The sequence below is a fragment of the Equus caballus genome, chromosome 16, assembly GCF_041296265.1.
Source record: "Equus caballus isolate H_3958 breed thoroughbred chromosome 16, TB-T2T, whole genome shotgun sequence".
In the NCBI taxonomy this organism is placed as follows: domain Eukaryota; kingdom Metazoa; phylum Chordata; class Mammalia; order Perissodactyla; family Equidae; genus Equus; species Equus caballus.
Window position 1 is genome coordinate 7,802,267 of NC_091699.1, and position 23,183 is coordinate 7,825,449.

The 23,183-nt window shown below is 39.5% G+C and overlaps 1 protein-coding gene across 1 annotated transcript in view; it reads left to right on the forward strand.

Moving 5' to 3' along the window:
• LOC138918158 (ral guanine nucleotide dissociation stimulator-like) overlaps positions 1-23,183 on the forward strand; it is a 44,406-nt gene that overhangs the window by 15,907 nt on the left and 5,316 nt on the right. Inside the window, exons 4-5 of the mRNA XM_070238354.1 lie at positions 4,153-4,529; positions 8,874-8,933. Coding sequence (XP_070094455.1) covers positions 4,153-4,529; positions 8,874-8,933 — 437 coding nt within the window. The remainder of the gene's footprint in view (positions 1-4,152; positions 4,530-8,873; positions 8,934-23,183) is intronic.

Sequence of the window (23,183 nt, forward strand, 5' to 3'; positions counted from 1 at the left end):
GAAGAGGAGAGTCCTCGCTACGACCTCACACAGCATTCCCTTCTGTATGTCTATGACATCTTCCATGTGTTTACTCCTGGAACACAAGGAGAGATCTCCAACTCAGTGACACCACGCCAGTTGATGCACGCGGGCCATCTGGCCACTGAGGGCTCTGACAGTCTTCACTGATGGTCATGACCTCATGATGCATGGCACAGAACAATCTTCTCCACTTTGCCAAGTTTTAATATCCTCCACTATTACAGTGTTTAGACAACGAGTTACATGCTTATACGTTACAGTAGCTGGGAGGGGCTTCCTTCCAACTTCTGGTATCGGAGGAAAAGAAAGGACAACATTGTGAGTCAGTCAAGCCATAGGAGACACACAAAGGCTGTTCACATTGTAGGAAATAATCAGATCTATTTTTTAAAAAAAAATCAGTCTGTTGAGTGTTGAAGTCATTCTCTCCAACGTTTTGTCACTTGCAGAAATTCTTGTATGAATTCATTATAGGAGAAACCGAGTTTCTTCTGACTTTCTTATTATAATTAGAAACAGTGAGATGAAGGTGCTTAATAGGATTACTCCAGGGCAAGAGGGGTCCCTCTCTGAAGGGTCCTGTAGATGTGGATTTCCTACATACAATAAGTAGAATGATGGGATTTCATCTTTAGTTTAAGAAGAGGTCTTTTCATTAAACATTGTTCTTGGAAACAAGAGGGCGAGATGTTCACAGTAGCAGGGATAATGAAACTATTTTGAAATAAGCAGAACTTCAAACTGAGGAAACCTAGGGGATTTTTCCAGTGGCAATGAGGAAAGCGGGAACTGGAGAGACTATGCCACCAGCTTGGGGTAACAGGAACCTCACAGCTCCAACGGTGATCTGTCAGCATGAAGGAGGGTTAAGTGGTCTAATCATCAGAATATGAAGAAAAGGACAAAAAGAAGACACCACAAGTCAACTCAGACCTAGGAAGAGACCCAGAGGCTTCACTTTGGGATCCTCCACGGTTAATAAACCTGTGTTCTTTCATAATTGTGAAAGGAGGCTCGCCTCCCCCAACAGTCACATTCAATTTCCATTATTAAGTTGACAAAATTAAGAATTTTTTTCTTTCTCCTCCAAAGCATACTGACAAATAAATACTAGATTTGCTGAGGCAGGATTCCTGTTTTGAGATCCACAGAAAAAAGAGCCTGAGTGAATTGCAGCTCTGTGAAAATAATCTTTGAAAATGTCCAGTTAAGCTTATTTTAAGTACTGAGGCAATCAGTTTGTAACCTACGGACTCAGAGGTCAGTGTGAGCTGGTCATTGACTTGAAATACATTTACAAAGAACAGTTACACTTGTCCTGAAAACAGTGTTTGTGCTTTCACTTTTTTAGAATCTGAATTTGGAGAAAAACCTGATTGACCAAAATTATAACTTTAAGAACTTCATGAATAGAGAAATTTCTTTCTTTTCACCTTCCTTTCTTCTATTTCATTTTCATTGTGAAATATACAAACACAAAAATGGATACATATTAGACAAGGAGAACTGATCGGTGGTTGCCAGGGGAAAGGGGGGGTAGGGGTAGGGCACAAAGGGTGAAGTGGTGTACCCACAACATGACCAACAATAATGTACAACTGAAATCTCACAAGGTTGTAAACTATCATAATCTTAACAAAAAAAATGGATACATATAGATGGTTATTAAATAAACAACTGTGTGACATCAACCCAGGTCAAGAAATAGAGTACTACTACCACCAGTAGGTCTCCTGCATGCCCCCTACTGTTGCTAGACTCCTCTTGCCCCCAGGGTATCGAATATCCAAATTAGTATAATAACCCTCCCTTGCCTTTCTTTATACTCTTATCATGTCTATTTCTATGCCAAAATCATAGTCTGATTTTTGCCTTTTTTTTTCCCTTGTGTAATTAGGGTAACATATATATACTGTTGCATCTGATTTCTTTCATTCAATATTAAGTATTTAAGATTCATACTCAGTGTTGCAAGTTAATCCTATTAATACACCATTTTGTTTATTCCTTCGATTGTTGATGGAGGTCTGGATTGTGTTCACTTTTGGCAGTTACAAATGATGCTTCTGAGACGATTCTTCTGTGTGTGTATATATATATATACACACATATATATATCTGGTTACCATTCGCATGGATTTACTTATGGTATTAAGCAGGGATCATAGGGTAACCATATCTTCAGCTTTACTGGGGATATTGTCATTTTTTTCTTCAAAGTCAACAAACCAATTGATAGTCCCACACTGTAATTCCCATATCTTCACATTCTTGCTGACACTTAATACTGTCCAGATTTTAATTTGAGGCTTCTGGTGGGTGTGTGGTGATGACTGTGGTGTAAATTTACTCAGCCTTTTCTTTTCTGTAATTCTGTCCCTGGTCAAGATTTGTGTGTGGGGGACAGGGTAGGAGGGAACCCGGGATTCCTACATCATCCTACGTGAAAATGTTTGTGGGGCACTGATATCATTTATTTCTTTTACTTTACTTGGTATTTCAAGTGCACTGTCCAGTAGTGTGGCCAGGACACAGAGTCATTTCTCAAGGACCCCACGGAGTCTAAATATTAGACTCTAAATATTAGGTCTTCTTGTTTCCTTTGAAATAGCTTCTTTTGTCCATCTGATTAAACAACCTCGAGTACTCTTTTTAAAAACAATAATTAAGATATAATTGACATATTATATTAGTTTCAGGTGTACAACATAGCGATTCAATATCTGTGTATATTGTGAAATGGTCACCACAATAAGTCTAGTTAACATCCATCACTATGCATAATTACATATTTTTTTCTTCTGATGAGAAATTTTAGGATCTATTCAGCCACTTTCAAATACACAATATAGCGTTAACTATAGTTAATATAAATATAAATAGAGTCAACAAGTGCGTTACATCCCCAAGACATTTATTTATAGCTGGAAGTTTGTTATTCAACCCTCTTCATCCCTTTCACCCCCCATCCCGACCCCCCACCTCAATTACTCTTGAGGGAGCATAAAATCCTCATACTGACTAATCGTGGGTACTTCCAAATTATTTGTCGGCTTCCACCCAGATCTTGCATTGAAAATCTCAAAGAGAGAGTTTAGATTTTCTTTCCTTCTCACTGCCTGACCTGACCAAAATGTCATGCATCGCTACTGGCCTATTGCTACATCCAGGAGAGTCACTTGAGGAATAGACAAAACTGGAGGAAAAAACACATGGATAATTTATCACTACATTGTCATCACAAGCATGGAATTCACCAATGATGCCTAGGAAGAAATTGGGATCATTTATGGAATAGTGTAAAGAGAACGTAGGAGACGTCTCAGCTGAAGAGAAAGAAGCTACAAAAAATAATTATGAAAAAGATGGAGCAATAAAATGCATCAGGAGATTCAGGAGCATAAACAGAGTTAAGGGAATAAAATGACCCATATTTTCTTAGTTACTCATTATGGAGAGCAGGATCAATTCCTAAAAGGTCAAGTAATTCTGATTCTGATGTATTTGATGATAATATTTATTACCAATGGTAATTTGTATTTTCAACTATCATCATGTAATGCTGATAATTTGCATATATAATTTATATTTCTATAGTTATTGCTACTCTCCTCTTAGACTAGTGACCATTATTTTGAGCGACAAAAACACAGTGCCTTGAGATTATCTGTCTGTTCATTACATGTGTTAAGTTATTGAATTTTTGTCTTGCATCAATTTTTATTTCAATAATTGATTGTCATTTAGATGATTCGGATGTTTACACATAATTATCAAGTCAAATCTCAGTATTTATTTAGCATTTCTCTCTTCAGTTATGGTTGGAAAATCTGTCCCTAACTTAATATTACAAAAACATATGCAGGTGTATCTCCAGATCGCTTTTACATTTAATTATTCATTCCATTTTGACTATTATAGCTTAGCCTAGAGAATTAAGTAAATGTGTATTACTTCACTCCTACACACTGTTTAAACGCAGCTAACAGACACTGAATAAACCAGCCCATCCCCGGCGGGATCAACAGTTGCTTGCCCCACATGCTGTCCCCAGGCTGCAGCCGCCTGAGGGGACTCGCCCGGGGCCCCGCCCTCAGAGCTCACACCCGCCACGCGCTCTCTCCCCAGGGCCGCCCCGCCGACCCTCCCGCGCGGCTCTGCGCGCACAGGCCGGACGCTCGGAGCCGGCGCCGGGCCGCCCTGCTCGGTCTCCTGGGCGCAGCGGCGCCTCTGGACCGAGCACGCGCACCAGCGGCCTCCGCGCAGACTCCGTGCCCGCGCACGCGCCCTCACGTCGCGCTCCTGGCGGAGAGACCTGCGCTCGGGCCGGGCTCCGGGCGGTTCTCGAGCTGCCGTTCCAACGCGACTTCCGCGCTTCGGCGGCCTTTCGGACGAGCCGCGGCGCCCGGAGATGTTCAGGTTGGAGCGACACTTCCCAGAGGGTAGCGGTCACTCCAGATCTTCGGCTTCCATTCCGTGTTCGCGCGGTTCTCCCTCTTTGCAAGGTGAGTGGAGCTCATTTGTGGATGTGTTAGCACAGGATGCGGGAATCCTGTGAAGCGAGTCAATTCGAGCCCGACGTGAACCAGGAGGGGTGGCGGCGGAAGCGCTCACAGCGTGGAGGCCGGTAGTAGGGACGCCAGTCCTCACGGGACTCTCGGGCCTGAACGGCAGAGGACGGTGTGTCTGTGGGGACAGACGGGCAGCGTGTGGCGGGGTGTGTGTGTGAGAGACGCGAGTGAGCGGTGGGATGCGCCTCCGTGCCATGGGTGTGGCTGCGAGGCTGTGACAGGTGCGTGGCTGTGCTGGGGTGACGGGGATTTGGTGCATGTCCTTCACCTGTGCAGGTGTGATGGCTGTGGCTCTGTGGCGTCACTGTCTGGTGGCTCTGGGCTCCCTGGCGCTTCCTCCTCTTCTCTCCTCACAGCTGCTTGGCTGCAAGAGGGAAGTAGGATATTGAGCCCTAAAGGGAGATTTCCAGCCAGGGGGCACCGAGGTTAGTTTGGGAAAGCCTGGGGAGTTCTCTACTTGGGAGCTCTGAGGGGCAGCTACTGTCTCAGAGCCTGGGGGTTCCCAGAGCTCGGACCCCAGGAACGTGCTGTAAACCTATTCCCGTACTCCAGGCTCTGTCCTCTTTTCCATCTGTTTATGTGTATGAGCAGGGCGGGTGTGGACCTGGAGAGTGTCGTGTAAGGAAGTCATTCTGTGCCCCAAGAAAAGCCTGGTGCCTCCTGACTTCCTCCTCAGTCCTGCCATCCCCAAAAGAAGAACCATGAAAAGGGAAAATAATTGTTTTACACAAAAAAGTCAACATTGAGGATAGTTTTTTTTTTTCCATAAAATCATTGATTTTAAATTATTGATATAAGAAAAACTTAACAAAACTTTGCAATAATATCTGATTTTAGTTGTCTTCCCAAAAACATTTCCAAATACTGATTGAAATAGAAGAAAATAAGGAATCATTTTATTTCCGAACGTCTTTCTTTGCTGCTTCAGGGCACTGAGAGTCTTACTGATGTTCTCACTTATGAGATGCTTGATCACATCAGGTTCTTTGGGCAGGTTGTGATTCACAAATGTCTCTTTGATTCTGCTGCATTTCGGTGGGAGGGAAATTTCCTCCTCCTCTTTTCTAGAAACTCTTGATTTATGAATTAAAAATGCATTCTCAAGCAAAAGTCCTGACTTTTTTCCCTTTGTTTTGTGAGCATTATCAGAGCAGGGCTGATAAGCACAATTTTAATCTAAGAATAATTGTTTCTTTTATAATACCCAATTAGAGGGCATGCAATGTTCTTCAGTAAAAATATCTAACATATTTATATAGGATTACAACATGTTATTAAGTTTTTATGTAGATTATATTTCTCCAAGATATTCATGCTTAGCAAGTGATCTTCACACTCTTAGTTTTACTGATGAACAACCCAAGGCATTAAAATGTCATGAACTCTAAGAGCAGTTACGTTTAGAAAATCTGAGAACAGAATCTATGTCTTAAGTTTCAACTGGATCCCCAGTTATGAGTGCGTATTTTACACTTGGACCAGTATCATCCTGATGAATAATGCTGTACCTGCCATCATATAGCAGAACCAAGTTAATTAACCTGTTCCGTTAGATTTTTGTGTTTCTAGTTTTGGCTGTCATAAACTAAGTATTGAACATACTTGTACGTGCATTTCTTTATCTCAGTATTTTCTTAAGAAATGTCTAGAACTAGAATTTGGGGTAGAATAATCAGATTTTTAGTAAGTGCTTATGATATGCCAGACCATGCCATCTTAGTATTCGGGGTGATAAAAAGACTCAAATGACATAGTTGACACTTTTACATTCCTTCTGGTAAGTAAAGTAAACCCTGAATAGGAATAGATGCATCGAAGGCCACTAGGGAGATTCAGATAATGTGACTTGGTGTTTTATACGGCAGTGATGTCATTCTGACTGCAGTCACCACTGTCGGGTTGTGATTAAACTCTGATGACCTATGAGAGCACCGTGATGGTAAGGAATTTATGTTGCAAATGTTTACATTACTTTTTAAGTTGAGATAGATTCATGATCATAAAATTCACTGTTTTTTTTGTTTTTTTGGTGAGGAAGATTGGCCCTGAGCTAACACCTGTTGCCAGTCTTCCTCTTTTTGCTTGAGGAAGAGTGGCCCTGAGCAAACATCTGTGCACATCTTCCTCTATTGTGTATGTGGGGTGCCACCACAGCATGACTTGTTGAGTGGCGTAGGTCCATGCCTGGGATCCAAACGTGTGAACCTGGGCCAACAAAGCAAAGTGTGCTGAACTTGACCACTACGCTACTGGGCCAGCCCCAAAATTCACCTTGTAAAAATGTACTCAAAAGAAAATGTTTTACTATATTCACAAGGTTGTAAAAATCAGTACCACTATCTAATTCCAAAACATTTTATCACCTTAGTAAGAAACCCTGGCCTTGTTAGCTGTCACTTCCTATCCCTCGTCCTCCCATACTCTGGAGACCACTAACACGTCGTCTGTCTCCATGGATTTGCTGAGTCTTGAAATTCAGTCTACATGAAATCATGCAGTGTGTGTCCTTTTATGTCTAGCTCCTTTCACCTAGCAAGAGTTTTTCAAAGTTCGTCCATGTGGTAGATAAGCACATTATTCTTTTACTTTACTTTGGAAAGTATACATGGCATTACATTTGCCATTTTAACCACTTTTCAGTGTACAGTTCTGTGACAGTAAATGCATTCACATTGTTGTGTGACCATCAGCACCGTCCACTTCCAGGACTTTTTCATCTTCGACTGAAACTCTGTCCCATTAAACACTAACTCCCCATTCCCCTCTCCGCCCAGTCCTGGCAACCACCGTTCTCCTTTCTGTCTCTATGAATTTGACTTCTCTAGGACCCTCATAGTAGAGCAATCGTGCAAAATTTATGCTTTCATGACTAGCTCATTTTACTTAGCACAGTGTCCTCAAGGTCATCCACGAGGAGTCGGTATCAAAATAGCCTTCAGTTTTATGTCCGTGTAATATTCCCTTATATCCATAAACGACATTTTCCTCATCCATCTGTTGATGGACATTTGGGTTGCTCCCACTTTTTGGCTGTTAGAAATGTGAACATTTGTGTACCAGTTTTTGTGTGAATGCATATTTCCATTCTCTTGGGTATATAGCTAAGGGCAGAAGTGCTGGGTCACACGGTAACTCCTACATTACATTTTTTATTCTGATGATGGTGGTTGCTGAGTGAGACTGATGGGATAAGATAATTGAGCAGCTTTCTGGAGGACGTGACTCACAGGGTGGGAAAGGGTTCCGTACAGAAAACTTGCAGAAGGATGTAACCCCGAGACCAGCAACAGTACATATTAGCTATACTCAGGGACTTGACCATCTGTCTAGACAGTCATCCAACAATGAGCATGCCTAGAAACCTGAGAGGAGATTGTGTCACTGGTAACTGAAAGAAACAAAAAACATTTAGTAAAACAACCCAAATTTAGTACATTTCTCCAAGACCTACTAAAATCTGTTTAGAAGAATGAACTTTCCACATTTTAGAAAACAGCTTCCACTTAACACACAACAAATGTTCACATGCATAGATATTTTACGAAATGGCCATTGAATCAGCAAGTTAATACATACTTAAACAAAACCCCCATCAGGAACAAAAGATAAGCACTGTTAATATTTGAATGTACAACTTTCTAGCTTGTTTTCTGTCTATTGAAGTCTGATGATTTTTCAGTCATTTGATATTGAGATACACATATGTTCTTCAAATGGTATCATATTGTACCTAGTTTTATAACCTGATTTTTCTACTGACAGTATTTCTGGAATGTTTTCCATGTTCATGATATTTTTCCTGACTTCACGTTTATTACATGAATATGTCGTAATGTCTTTAATCACAGTCAGTTTTTCTGGAATTGGAATACTGAATACTTCCTGACCAGTTCTATGTCTTTTCTAACCTCTTCAACCTCACGGGACCCCAAGGCCATGAGGTAAGGTGTGGTTGGATGGCGTGGCTCCTTTTCAGTCCTGGAAGGTGTGAATGGAGGGACGAGGACCTGTTCAGGGCAGGGCTGAGCAGCCTAGTCTCAGGTGCAGAGCAGCTTCCCCAAAGTGGAGGACAGGCCAGAAAACCGTCTGCTGAAGTGTTTGGGTTTCCTGGGGATTAGGGGAAGAGTTTGGGGTTATCTACAATCCTTCTAATCTTTTCATATTGTGTTTGTACAGTTAGTGGTATTATGCAAAATGGAATGGAGGAGCCAAATGTTACTTCCTTTCATGGTAACCCTAAATTGTGCTTGCTCTCATGGTCTCTTTTTCCTTTCCCAGCTCTGGATTCTCTTTGTTCTTTCCCAGTAGAGGAATCCCAAGGAGGACTGATCAGTTTTGGTAGGTGCAAAACCATGGTATGTGTAAGTTAGTGTTTCCTTCTCGTTGAAATAGTGAGACGTAAACGTTTTCATTAATTGTTCTGAAGCTTCCTACCCAAAAGAACCCCATTTGATTATGTGCTTCCCAGTTCCTCCCATTCCAGTGAACTGAACAATGGTTCCAAATAACTTAGTCCTCCTTATGTGGCCCAGTCTTTTCCAGCCAGTGTTTATGTATTCACTGACAAGATTATTCTCTCCTATGTGCTCAACTTAGTAATATTAAGAGCTATAGTGGAGGAATGAAGAAATTAAGTCCTGTCAAGAAATTATTTGAGCTTCCCGTGTCAGAACTGTAGCTGGAGGAGAGATGGAGATCCCATTTGGCCAAGCAGGGAAAGACTCTGACATTCTCACAGACCTGAGTTTTCTAGATACATGTGATAAAGACCAGCAATGAACGGTCTCTGGAGGCTGAGATCCAATGCTCTGTGAGGTTTTTGGAATTGAATAGCAATATGATTTAGGACTTGAAATAATATGGATCATGGTCCTTTGTAAGGGATTCCTGAATGATAAGTATGACTATTTTATTGCTAACTAGGATGCAATGAATTTGAATGAATTTGACACAACTCTGGATCATGCTACATTAGTATCCTCTAACTCATGAACCACAGAAGTACTCAGTCAGGGATTGCTAGTGGCCATAAAAGAGAATAAAATCATAAGTCTTAAATTAACAAAGAGCAAGAACTGAAAAGACCTTAGATAAGTTGTCCAACTTAATGTATAGCATCGTAATATCTAAACATGATTAATTCTATTATAACCATAAATTAGAGTGCTATGCAGCAATTCAAAATATTTGTCAAAATAACAAAACTACATATGATAGAATTTAACAAAGACTCTGAGTATTTAAGATATTCTTTTGCTTTTTTTTAGTGCTGTTTTTCTATCTGTTATGACAAACTCTAAGTTTCAATTGGAGAATTTTATGCTTTTACATTTAATGTAATTATTGACAGTTAGATTTAGGTCATCCATTTTACTATATGTTTTCTTTTTTTCCATTTGGCTTTTGTTCCCCTTTCTCTTTTTTGCTTCTTTGGGGTTAATAATATTTATTTTAAATTCCATTTTAACTTGCTTTTTCTATGTGCGCCTATTTTTAGTGGTCACTGTCTGTATTTACATATATATATATATATATATATATATATATATATATATATATATATGTACCTGTATATACAGTTATTTTATTGGGTCCTATTGGCTTTCAACCTTGTATACATTTCAGGTGTCTATCATTAGACTTCAGTTTCTCTTTAGACTGCATTGTGTTCATCACCAATAATTCAGTTTTTATCCGTCACCATACATATGTGGCTTTACCATTTCATCCTCCCTCATCCCTTTTTCCTCTGGTAACCACTAATCTATTCTCATCTATGTGTTTGCTTATATTCCACATAGGAGTGAAATCATACAGTATTTCTTTCTCCGTCTGACTTGTTTTGCTCAAGATCCATCCATCTTGTCTCACATGGGATGAGTTTGTCTGTTTTTATGGGTGAGTACTATTCCATTGTATATATATACAACACTTTCTTATCCATTTGTCCCTTGATGGGCACCTAGGTTGCTTCCACATCTTGCCTATTGTGAATAATGCTGTGGTGAGCATACGGGTGCATATATCTTTTTGAATTATTGATTTCATGTTCTTTTGATGAATACCCAGTAGTGGGATGGCTGGATCATACAGTATTTCTGTTTTTAAGTTTTTGAGAAATTTCCATACTGTTTTCCACAGTGGCTGCACTGGTTTGCATTCCCACCACCAGTTTATGAGCATTCCCTTTACTCCACATCCTCTCCAACATGTGCTATTTTTTGTCTTGGTAATTATAGCCATTTGACTGGTGTGAGGTGATACCTCATTGTCATTTTGATTTGCATTTCCCTGATGATTAGTGATGTCAAACATCTTTTTATGTGCCTGTGGGCCTTCTGGATATATTCTTTGAAAAATGTCTGTTCATATCCTCTGTCCATTTTTTTGATTGGATTATTCTTTTTTTTGTTATTGAGTTGTATGAGTTCTTTATATATTTTGGAAAGTAACGCCTTGTGAGATGTATGATTTGCAAATATTTTCTTCCCATTGGTAGGCTGTCTTTTCATTTTGATGATGGTTTCCTTTGCCTTGTGGAAGCTCTTTAGTCTGATGTAGTCCCATTTCTTTATTTTGTCTTTTGACTCCCTTTCCTGTGGAGACATGGTATTCAGAAAGATACTACTAAGACCTACATCAAATCTGTACTGCCTATATGTTCTTCTAAGAGTTTTATGGTTTCAGGTCTTACATCCAAGTCTTTAATCCATTTAGAGTTAATTTTTGTGTATCATGTGAGACAGTGGTCTACGTTCATTCTTTTGCATGTGGCTCTCCAATTTTCTCAACACTGTTAATTGAAGAGACTGTCCTTTCTTCATTGTGTGTTCTTGGCTTCTTTGTTGAAGATTTGCTGTCCCTTGATGTGTGGTTTTACTTCTAGGCTTTCAATTCTGTTCCAAGGATCTGTATATCTGGGTTTTTTATGCCAGTACCATGCTGTTTTGATTACTACAGCTTTGTACTATATTTTGAGTTCAGGGAGCATGATACATCCAAGTGTATTTTTCCCCCCTCAGGATTGCTTTGGCTATTCAGTCTTATTTGTTTTTCCATATAAATTTTAAGATTCTTTTTTATCTTTTCATGAAGAATATCATTGGTATTCCATTCAGGTTTGCATTAAGTTTGTAGATTGAGCTGTAGATCAATCTGTAGATTGATTTAGGTAATATGGACATTTTAACTGTGTTTATTCTTCCAATACATGAACATGGAATATCTTTCCATGTCTTTGTCTTCTTTGATTTCTTTCATTAATGTCATAGTTATTGGTGTATATGGCATTCACCTCCTTGGTTAAATTTATTCCAGGTATTTTATTCTTTTTTGTTGCAATTGTAAATGGGATTATAGTCTTGACTTCTCTTTCTGCTGGTCCATTATTAGTGTATAGGAATGCAACTGATTTTGTGTGTGTGAGTAAGACTGGCCTTGAGATAACATCTTTTGCCTATCTTACTCTTTTATTTTCTCCCCAAAGCCCCAGTACATAGTTTATATCCTAGTTGTAAATCATTCTAGTTCTTCTCTTTGGGATGCCACCATGGCATGGCCTGATGAGCGGTGTATAGTTCCAAACTGGCAAACCACAGGCCACTGTAGTGGAGTGAAATGCAAATAATTTTTGAATGTTGATTTTGTACCCTGCAGCTTTACTGTATTCGTTGATTATTTCTAATAGTTTTTTGTTGGATTCTTTACAGTTTTCTGTATATAGAATCATGTCAACCGCAAATAGTGACAGTTTTAATTCTTCCTTTCCTTTTTGGATACCTATTATTTCTTTTTCTTGCCTTACTGCTTTGGCTAAAATTTCCAGTACTATGTTGAAGAAGAGTGGCAAGAGTGGGCACCCTTGTCTTGTTCCTGTTCTCAGAGGAATGGCTTTCACTTTTTGACTATTGCATATGATGTTGGCGGTGGGTTGGTGATATATGGCCTTTGTAATGGTGAGGTACTTTCCTTCTATACCCATTTTATTGAGAGTTTTTATCAAAAATGGATGTTGGAAATTGTCAGATGTTTTCTCTCCATCTATTGAGATGATCATGTGATTTTCAGTCTTCATTTTGTTAATGTGATACATCACATTGATGGATTTGCTAATGTTGAACCATTTCTGCACCCCTAGAGTAAATCCCACCTGATCGTGGTGTATGATCCTTTTAATGTATTGTTGTATTCAATTTCCTAATATTTTGTTGAGTACTTTTGCGTCTATGTTCATCACTGATATTGGCCTTTTTTGTGTTGTCCTTGTCTGGTTTTCATATCAGGATAATGTTTGCCTCAGAAAATGAATTCAGAAGTGTCCTGTCCTCCCAATTTTTCAGAATAGTTTGAGAAGCATAGGAATTACATCTTCTTTGAATGTTTGGTAGAATTCACCAGAGAAGCTGTATGGTCCTGGACTTTTTCTTTGGGAGGCTTTTGATAACAGTTTCAATCTCTGCTTGTGATTGGTGTATTCAGATTCTCTATTTCTTCATGATTCCGTTTTGAGGGGTCATATGGTTCTAAGAATTTATCCATTTCTTCTAGGCTATTCAGTTTGTTGACATATAGTGTTTCATAGTATCTTCTGTAATCCAATGTGTTTCTGCAGTGTCCACTGTAGTTACTCCTCTTTAATTTCTGATTGTATTTATTCGAGTCTTCTCTCTTTTTTTCTGAATCTGGCTGAGATATTGTCAATTTTGTTTATCTTCTCAGAGAACCGCTTCTTAGTTTCATTGATCCTTTCTATTGTTTTTCTACTTCCTGTTTCATTTATTTCTGCTCTGATTTATTTCCTTCCTTCTCCTGACGTTGGGCTTTGTTTGTTCTTTTTCTAGGTCTTCCAGGTATAGTGAGGCTGGTCTATCTGAGACCCCACTGGCTTTCTGTTGGCTCCCATAGGCATGGGTGCTGCTGCCCCATCATGACCGGTGATGCTTGTCCTGGGTTGTCTGAAGGTGCTGGTTGCACTGCTGCCAGGGGTGCTGGGTTCACAGGTGTCACTTTCCCTGCCAGGGACCTGGAGAACTATATGTATCTCCTGCTGCTGCTGAGCTGGTGTTGGGGGGGGGTGCCACCAGTGGGGGCTGGGTCATCAGTTCTGCTGTGTTTCCTGAAGGCTCTGGTCACACGTTCCACCTGCCAGTGTTGGGGCAAAGGGGCTATTTGTTCTGCCCCAACTCCATTTGCTCACAGTTGTGTGGGCCAGGCCACCTCCACTGTGCCAGCAGTCACACAGGCCAGGGTGCCACCATCCATGCTCCACCGGCAGTCATGTGAGCTGCGCTGTCCTCACCACTTGTGCAAGCCACTGTGTGAGGATCCACAACCTGGATTGCTGCTGCTCAGGGAGGGTGGTGGGGGCTTCTCCCCTAGTTCCACTGCTTACTGGGGGTTGAGTCCACCCACCTTCAGATGTATAGATGCATGGATCTCTTAGGCATCCTCTAGTGCTGTATAGGAAATCCTCTCTTGGTCAGTGCATGTCCATTTGGCTGTAACTGAGAGGGGAGAGACAAGGGGGAAAATTCCACCATGATGCTGATGTCACTTATGTTGTCTCACTTTTTTTGAACTTTACAAAAAACCAATTTAAAAAAGATTATTGTGGTCTAAATAGTTTATAATATTGTGAAATTTCAGTTGTACATCAATATTTATCAAACACCATATCAATGTGCCACTGCACCCCTTGTACCCACTCTCCTGCCGCCACAGTAACCACTAAATTGTTCTCTTTGTTCATAAGTTTGTTTATATTCTACATATGAGTAAAATCATATGGTCTTTTCTCTCTCTGTGTGGCTTATTTCTCTCAACATGATGCCCTCAAGTTCCATCCATGTGGTTGTGAATGAGACAATTATGTCCTTTTTATGGTGGAGTAGTATTCCATAGTATGTATATACCACGTCATCTTTATCCAATCATGAGTCATTGGGCACTGGTGTTGCTTCCACATCTTGGCTATTGTGAATAATGCTGCAGTGAACATAGGGGTGCATACGTCTCTTTGTATTGTTGATTTCAAGATCTTTGGATAAATACCCAGTAGTGGGATAGCTTGGTCATATGGTAATTACATTTTCAATTTTTTGAGAAATCTCCATACTGTTTTCCAAAGTGGCTGCACCAGTTTGCCTTCCAACCTGCGGTAGATGAGGGTTCCCTTTTCTCCACAACCACTCCAACATTTATTTTTTTGTCTTGGTGATTGTAACTGTTCTAACAGGCGTAAGATGATATCTAACTGTAACTTTGATTTGTATCTCCCTGATGATTAGTGATGTTTAGCACCTTGTCATCTGCCTATTGACCATCTGTATATCTTCCTTGGAAAAATGCCTGTTCATATCCTCTGCCCACTTATTGATTGGGTCATTTATTCTTTCATAGTTCAGTTGTGTGAGCTCTTTATATATTATGGAGATTAATCCCTTAACATATATATGATTTGCAAATATTTTCTCTCAGTTCCTGGGTTGTTTTTTCATTTTGATCTTGGTTTCTTTTGCCTTCCAGAAGCTCTTTAGTCTGATGAAGTCGTGGCCACTTGTTTATTGTTTCTTTTGTTTCCCTTGTCTGAGTGGACACTATGTTTGTAAAGATCCTTTTAAGGCTGATGACAAAGAGTGTACTGCCTATATTTTCTTCCAGAAGTTTTATAATTTCTGGTCGTACATTCAAGTCTTTGATCCATTTTGGGTCTATTTTTGTCTATGGAGAATGATAATGGTCTACTTTCATTATTTTAGATGTGGCTCCTTAGTTTTCTCAGCACCACTTATTGAAGAGGCTTTCCTTACTCCATTCTATGTTCTTGGTTCCTTTATTTTTTATTTATTTATTTGTTTTTGAGGAAAATTAGCCCTGAGCTAAAGTCTGCTGTCAATTCTCCTCTTTTTGCTGAGGAAGAATGGCCCTGAGCTAACATCTGTGCCTATCCTCCTCTACTTTATATGTGGGATGCCTACCACAGCATGGCATGCCAAGCGGTGCCATGTGCACACCCAGGATCCAAACTGGCCAACCCTGGGCCACCAAAGAGGAATGAGCAAAGTTAACCACGGCGCTAGCAGGCCAGCCCCTCTTGCTTCCTTTATTGAGGATTAGCTGTCCATATATGTGTGGTTTTTTTCAGGGCTTTCAGTTCTGTTCCATTTACCTGTGTGCCTGTTTTTGTACTGGTACCATGCTGTTATGATTACTATAGCTTTGTAATATGTTTTGAAATCAGGGATTGCGATGCCATCAGTTTTCTTCCTGTTTCTCAGGACTGCTTTGGCTATTCTGGGTCTTTTGTTGCCCCATACAATTTTTAAGATTCTTTGTTCTATTTCTGTGAAGATTTTCATTGGGATTTTGATTGGGATTGCATTGAATCTGTGGATTGCTTTAGGTAGTATGGCCATTTTAGCTATGTTTATCCTTCCAATCCAAGTTCATGGACTATGTTTCCATTTCTTTATGTCATCATCAATTTCTTCCAGTAATGTCTTATAGTTTTCATTGTATAGGTCTTTTACCTCCTTGATTAAATTTATTCCTAGATATTTTATTCTTTTTGTTGCAATTGTAAATGGGATTGTATTCTTCAATTCTCTGTTAGTTCATTATTAGAGTATAGAAATGCAACTGATCTTTGTAAGTTTGTATTGTACCCTGCAACTTTGCCGTAATTTTTTATTATTTCTAATAGACTTGCATCTCTTCTCTATTCTTTTTTTTTAATTTTTATTCAGTTAATGATGGGTTACAATCTTGTGCAATTTCAGTTATACATTATCGTTTGTCACTCGTTTTGTAGGTGCACCCCTTGACCATTTGTGCCCAACCCCCCCCCCCCATCTTTCCCCTGGTAGCCACTAATCTGTTCTCTTGTCTACATTTTTAAATTCCTCGTATGGGTGGAGTCATAGAGAGATTGTCCTTCTATAACTGGCTTATTTCACTTAACATAATTCCCTCAAGTTCCATCCATGTTGTTGCAAATGGGACGATTTTGTTCTTTTTTACAGCTGAGTAATATTCCATTGTATATATACACACCACATCTTCTTATCCAATCATCTGTTGATGGGCACTTAGGTTGCTTCCAAGTCTTGGCTATTGTAAATAGGCTGCAGTAAACATTGGGGTGCATAGGACTTTTGGAATTACTGACTTCAAGCTCTTTGGGTAGATACCCAGTAGTGGGATAGCTGGGGGTTATGGTAGTTCTATTTTTAATTTTTTGAGGAATCTCCATACTGTTTTCCATAGTGGCTGCACCAGTTTGCATTCCCACCAGCTTTGTATGAGGGTTCCTTTTTCTCCACAGCCTCTCCAACATTTGTTACTATCAGTTTTAGATATTTTTGTCATTCTAATAGGTGTAAGGTGATATCTTAGTGTAGTTTTGATTTGCATTTCTTTGATGATCAGCGATGATGAACATCTTTCATGTGCCTATTGGCCATCCATATATCTTCTTTGGAGAAATGTCTGTTCATGTCTTCAGCCCATTTTTTGACCAGGTTGTTTGATTTTTTGTTGTTGAGTTGTGTGAGTTCTTTATATATTATGGATATTAAGCCTTTGTCAGATATATGACTTGCAAATATTTTTTCCCAGTGATTGGGTTGTTTTTTTGTTTCAATCCTGTTTTCATTTGCCTTGAAGAAGCTCTTTAGTCTGATGAAGTCCCATTTGTTTAATCTTTCTATTGTTTCCCTTCTCTGAGAAGAGATGGTGTCCGAAAAGATCCTTTTAATACTGATATCAAAGAGTGTACTGCCTACGTTTTCTTCTAGAAGTCTTATGGTTTCAGGTCTCACCTTTAGGTCTTTGATCCATTTTGAGTTTGTTTTTGTGAATGGTGAGAAAGAATGGTCAATTTTCATTCTTTTACATATGGCTTTCCAGTTTTCCCAGCGCCATTTGTTGAAAAGACTTTCCTTTCTCCATTGTATGCCCTCAGCTCCTTTGTCGAAGATTAGCTGCCCATAGATGTGTGGTTTTATTTCTGAGCTTTCAATTCTGCTCCATTGATCTGTGCACCTGGTTTTGTACCAGTACCATGCTGTTTTGATTACTGTAGCTCTGTAGTATGTTTTGAAGTCAGGGATTGTGATGCCTCCCATTTTCCTCTTTTTTCTCAGGATTGCTTTAGCAATTTGGGGTCTTTTGTTGCCCCATATGAATTTTAGGATTCTTTGTTCTAATTCTGTAAAGAATGTCATTGGGATTCTGATTTGGATATCATTGAATCTATAAATTGCTTTAGGCAGAACAGACATTTTAACTATGTTTATTCTTCCAATCCATGTACATGGAATGTCTTTCCGTCTCCTTATGTCATCATCCAATTCTCTCAGAAAGGCCTTTTAATTTTCATTGTATAGGTCTTTCACTTCCTTAGTTAAATTCACCACGACGTATTGTATTCTTTTTGTAGCGATTGTGAATGGTATTGTGTTCTTGGGTTCTTTTTCCTGTTAGTTTGTTATTAGAATATAGAAATGCTACTGATTTATGCAAATTACTGTTATATGCTGAAACTTTGCTGTAGGTATTGATTACTTCTGAGAGTTTTCCAATGGATTCTTTGGGGTTTTCTATATATAAGATCATGTCATCTGCAACAAGCGAGAGTTTCAATTCTTCCCTCCCTATTTGGATTCCTCTTATTCCTTTTTCTTGCCTGATTGCTCTGGCCAGGACCTCCAGTACTATGTTAAATAAGAGTGGTAATAGAGGGCATCCTTGTCTCGTTCCTGATTTGAGGGGGATGGCACTCAGTTTTTGCCCATTGAGTATGATGTTGGCTATGGGTTTGTCGTATATGGCCTCTATTATGTTGAGGTCGTTCCCTTCTATGCCCATTTTGTTCAGAGTTTTTATCATGAACGACTGTTGAATCTTGTCAGATGCTTTCTGTGTATCTATTGAGATGATCGTGTGGTGTTTATTCCTCAGTTTGTAGATGTGGTGTATCATGTTGATTGATTTGCGGATGTTGAACCATCCCTGTGTCCCTGGTATGAATCCCACCTGATCATGATGTATGATCCTTGTGATGAATTGCTGTATTTGGGTTGCCAAAATTACGTTGAGAATTTTTGCATCTGTATTCATGAGTGATATTGGCCTGTAGTTCTCTTTTTTCGAGCTGTCCTTGTCAGGTTTTGGTATCAGCGTGATGTTGGCCTCGTAGAATGTGTTACGAAGTGTTCCATCCTCCCTAATTTTTTGGAATAGCTTGAAAAGGATAGGTATTAAATCCTCTCTGAAAGTTTGGTAGAATTCCCCAGGAAAGCCATCTGGTCCTGGGGTTTTATTCTTTGGGATATTTTTGATTGCTGTTTCAATCTCTTTCCTTGTGATTGGTCTGTTCAAATTGTCTGCTTCTTCTTGAGTGAGCTTTGGGAGATTGTAGGAGTCCAAGAATTTATCCATTTCCTCTAGGTTATCCATTTTGTTGGCATATACTTTTTCATAGTCGTCTCTTATAATCTGTTGTATTTCTTTGGAGTCTATTGTTATTTCTCCTCTTTAATTTTTGATTTTGTTTATTTGAGCTTTCTCCCTTTTTTCTTTGTAAGTCTGGCTAGGGGTTTGTCAATTTTATTTATCTTCTCAGAGAACCATCTCTTTGTTTCATTGATCCTTTCTACTGCCTTTTTCGTTTCAATAGCATTTGTTTCTGCTCTGATTTTTATTATTTCTCTCCTGCTGACTTTGGGCTGTGTTTGTTCTTCCTCTAATTCGATTAGGTGTAATTTAAAATTGCTTATTTGGGATTTTTCTTGTCTGTTAAGATGTGTCTGTATTGAGATGAATTTTCCTCTTAATACAGCTTTTGCTGTATCCCATATGAGTTGGCATGGTATGTTATCATTTCCATTTGTCTCCAGGTATTTTTTGATTTCTTGTTTAATTTCTTCAATGATCCATTGCTTGTTCAGTAGCATATTGTTTAGTCTCCACATCCTTGTGCCTTTCTCAGGTTTTTTCTTGTAATAAATTTCTAGCCTTCTAACATTATGATTGGAGAAGATGCTTGTCATTATTTCAATTTTTTAAAATTTGTAGAGGCTTGCCTTGTTTCCCCACGTATGATCTATCCTTGAGAATGTTCCACACGCACTTGAGAAGAATGCGTATTCTGCTGTTTTTGCATGAAGTGTTCTGTATATGTCTATTAAGTCCAATTGCTTTAGTTTTTCATTAAGCTCCACTATTTCCCTGTTGATTTTCTGTCTGGATGATCTGTCCATTGATGTGAGTGGGGTGTTGAGGTTCCCTACTATTATTGTGTTTTTTTTAACATCTTCCTTTAGGTCTGTTAATAGTTGCTTTATGAACTTTGGTGCTCCTGTGTTGGATGGGTAGATATTTATAAGCATTATTTCTTCTTGATGAAGTGTCCCTTTGATCATTATATTTTGCCCTTCTGTGTCTCTCTTTACCTGCCTTATTTTGAAATCCGTTTTGTCTGATATAAGTACTGCAACACCTGCTTTCTTTTGCTTGCTATTAGCTTGAAGTATTGTCTTCCATCCCTTCACTCTGAGCTTGTGTTTGTCCTTGGGTCTGAGGTGTGTTTCCTGGAGGCAACAAATTGTTGGATCTTGTTCTTTAATCCACTTTGCCACTCAGTGTCTTTTTATTGGAGAGTTCAATCCGTTCACATTGAGGGTGATTATTGATGCATGTGGACTTAATGCTGTCATATCTGGTTTCCCTGCATTACCTTTGTTTCTGGTCCTGTGTGTTTTAGCCTACCCATTGACTTCTGCAATTTCTTATGCTGGGTTTCTTAGATTTTTCCTTATTTATATTTCGTGGCTCTGTTCTGTTTTTCAGTTTAGTGGCTACCCTCAAATTTGTATTTAGAGTCTCATGTATAATATAGTCTATTCTCTGGTGGTCTCTTACTTACTTGGCCTAGACTGATTTAGTCCCTTTCCTCTTCCCCTCCTATATTATTATTTTCATCTCTTATTCCAACTTGTGTTATGAGTTTGTAGTCAGAGTGATAAGATCGTCTTTACTTTGGTGGTTTCCTTACCTTTATCCTAATGCTATAGTTGAATATTTGCTATCGTATTCTGGTTCTATCTATCTGTCTCCCTACTCTGTGGCTTGTGACCTCTTTCTCACTTTTTTTTCTTTTTTCAGGTATGAGAGCCTTCTTAAGGATTTCTTGTAGTGGAGGACTTTTGGTTACAAATTCCCTTAACTTTTGTTAGGAAAAGATTTAATTTCTCCCTCACATCTGAAAGATATTTTTGCTGGATAGAGCATTCTTGGCTGAAGATTTTTATCTTTTAAAGTTTTGAATATGTCACTCCATGCTCTCCTACCTTGTAAGGTTTCTGTACAGAAATCCGCTGTAAGTCGGATAGCAGTTCTTTTGTGGGTTATTTTCTTCTGTCTTGCTGCCCTGAGTATTCTTTCTTTGTCTTTCATTTTTGCCATTTTTATTACTATATGCCTTGCAGTAGGTCTTTCTACATTGACAAATCTAGGAGATCTGAAAACTTCCTCCACACACATTTCTCCCTCAATCCCTAGATTTGGGAAGTTCTCTTCTATAATTTCATTAAGCACACTTTCTGCTCCATTTTCCTTTTCCATGCCCTCAGGAATTCCGATGATTCTTAAATTCATTCTCCTCATTGAATCTGATATCTCTCTGATATTTTCCTCATTCTTTTTAATCCTTAGTTCTCTTTCTTCCTCTGTCTGGAGCCATTCAGCCTATCTATCTTCAATTATGCTAATTTGCTCCTCTATGGTGTCTACATGGGCATTCAGGGAATCCGTATTCTGTTTTGTCTGATCCATCGTATTTTTCATCTCTAGTATTTCTGATTGATTCTTCTTTATAGTTTCAATCTCTTTTGTGAAGTAACTCCAGAAGTCATTGACTTGTTTCTCTTTCTTTCCCTCTACCTCGTTGAGCTTTTTGATGATAGCTACTCTGAGCTCATTTTCACTTAGTTTACCTATTTCCAAGTCCTCAGGACTTAATTCTGTGTTTTTATTGTTTTCCTTCTGTTCTGGAGCTTTTATAAATTGCTGGATGTTAGAGGAGCAGTTTTTGCACATGATGGTAGTATTCGTTTGCAGTTACAGCCTGTCACCACTAGATGGGGGTTGAGAGCCGCACATTCTGAGCTCTCCGCCTTCAGGCAAGATGGCGGCAACCAGTGCAGGTTGGGGAGGAGGGGCCCTTTCTCTCACGCACCAATCTGGATTCTGACCAGCTCTCATTCTCTCGTCTCTCGGTGCCTTGGCTTGATGGGGTCCCCATGCACAGAAGCTTTCCCCTGTCAGTGGGTTTCCACTGTACCAGCGGCTGGAGTCCTGTACGATCCCCGGTTGTGCGGCCCCTTCCCCACTCCTTCCCTCACCCGCAGCAGCGATCCCAGTCTCTAGAGGAGGGAATGAAGTTCTCTCCTACCCCGTTCCAGCTCCTCCAAGGCCGTCTGCAGCCTCTCCGTCCTCCGTGGTCTTGTTTCTGTAGTTCTCTGATGGTCTGGCATTAGGATTATTGGCTGAAGTTCAGTTTTTCCAATCCTTTGTTGTAGTTTGGAGTGGAGAGAGTCCCAGGTCAGCTCACCCCGCCATTTTGCTCTGCCCCTCTCCCTGTCTTCTCTTTTCTTGATCATTTTCTTCCTTCTGCTTGCTTTTGGTTTTTTTGCTCTTCTTTTATATCTTCTTAAGGTGAACAATTAGGTATTTATTTAAAATGATTTTTTCTAATATAGGTGTTACAGCTATAAATTTTCCTCTGCATCCTCGTTTACTTGTTATCAGTTGTGGGATGTTGTTTTTGTTTCATTCATTCCGATTATTTTTAGTTTCCATCGTGATTTCTTCTTTGACATATGGGCGGTTTAGAAGCAGGTAGTTTAATTTCCAAACTTTGAGATTTTCCCACATTTCTTTCTGTTGATTTTTAATTCAATTATATTGTGATAGGAGAACTTGACATTATTTCGGTTCTTTTAAATATATTGAGTGATTTATAGCCTAGCATATGGTCTGTGCCTCTATTCTATACGTGACACCATTCCAATTGGCAGATAAGATTGTTCATATTCATTTTTTAATCTAGTTTTTCTCTCCATTATTGGGAATACAGTGTGACAGTTAAAAAATTATTGACTCAGCTATAATTTCATTCATTCTGGCTGCTCTGTAAATACACTTTTGGTCTTTAATCACACACCCATCCTTGGGTTATTTTGTGGTGGAGTATCTCCTTGGCTCCTGCATCACTCAGAGCTTCCCCAGTGCCTGGTGCCAGCAGCTCACACTAATCAGCAGCTTCCATGTGTGTCTCCCATTGAGCAGTTTTGCAGTTAAGTATCTCTGGTGAGATGTCCCGTGGACAGCTTTACGCAGCACCCTAGGGGGTGGGCTTCTTGAAGATCCATTCTCACAGCCGACGTGCACTGTCCTTTCAGTAAGTGAATGCCTCGCCCTCTCCCACAAGGTCTGCATCTCATTCCTGTCAAGTGGATCTCCCATGGGCCCTCAATCTCAGCCCTGTTTAGTGTTCCTTATATGTCTAGTCTTATATTCTGTAGCGTT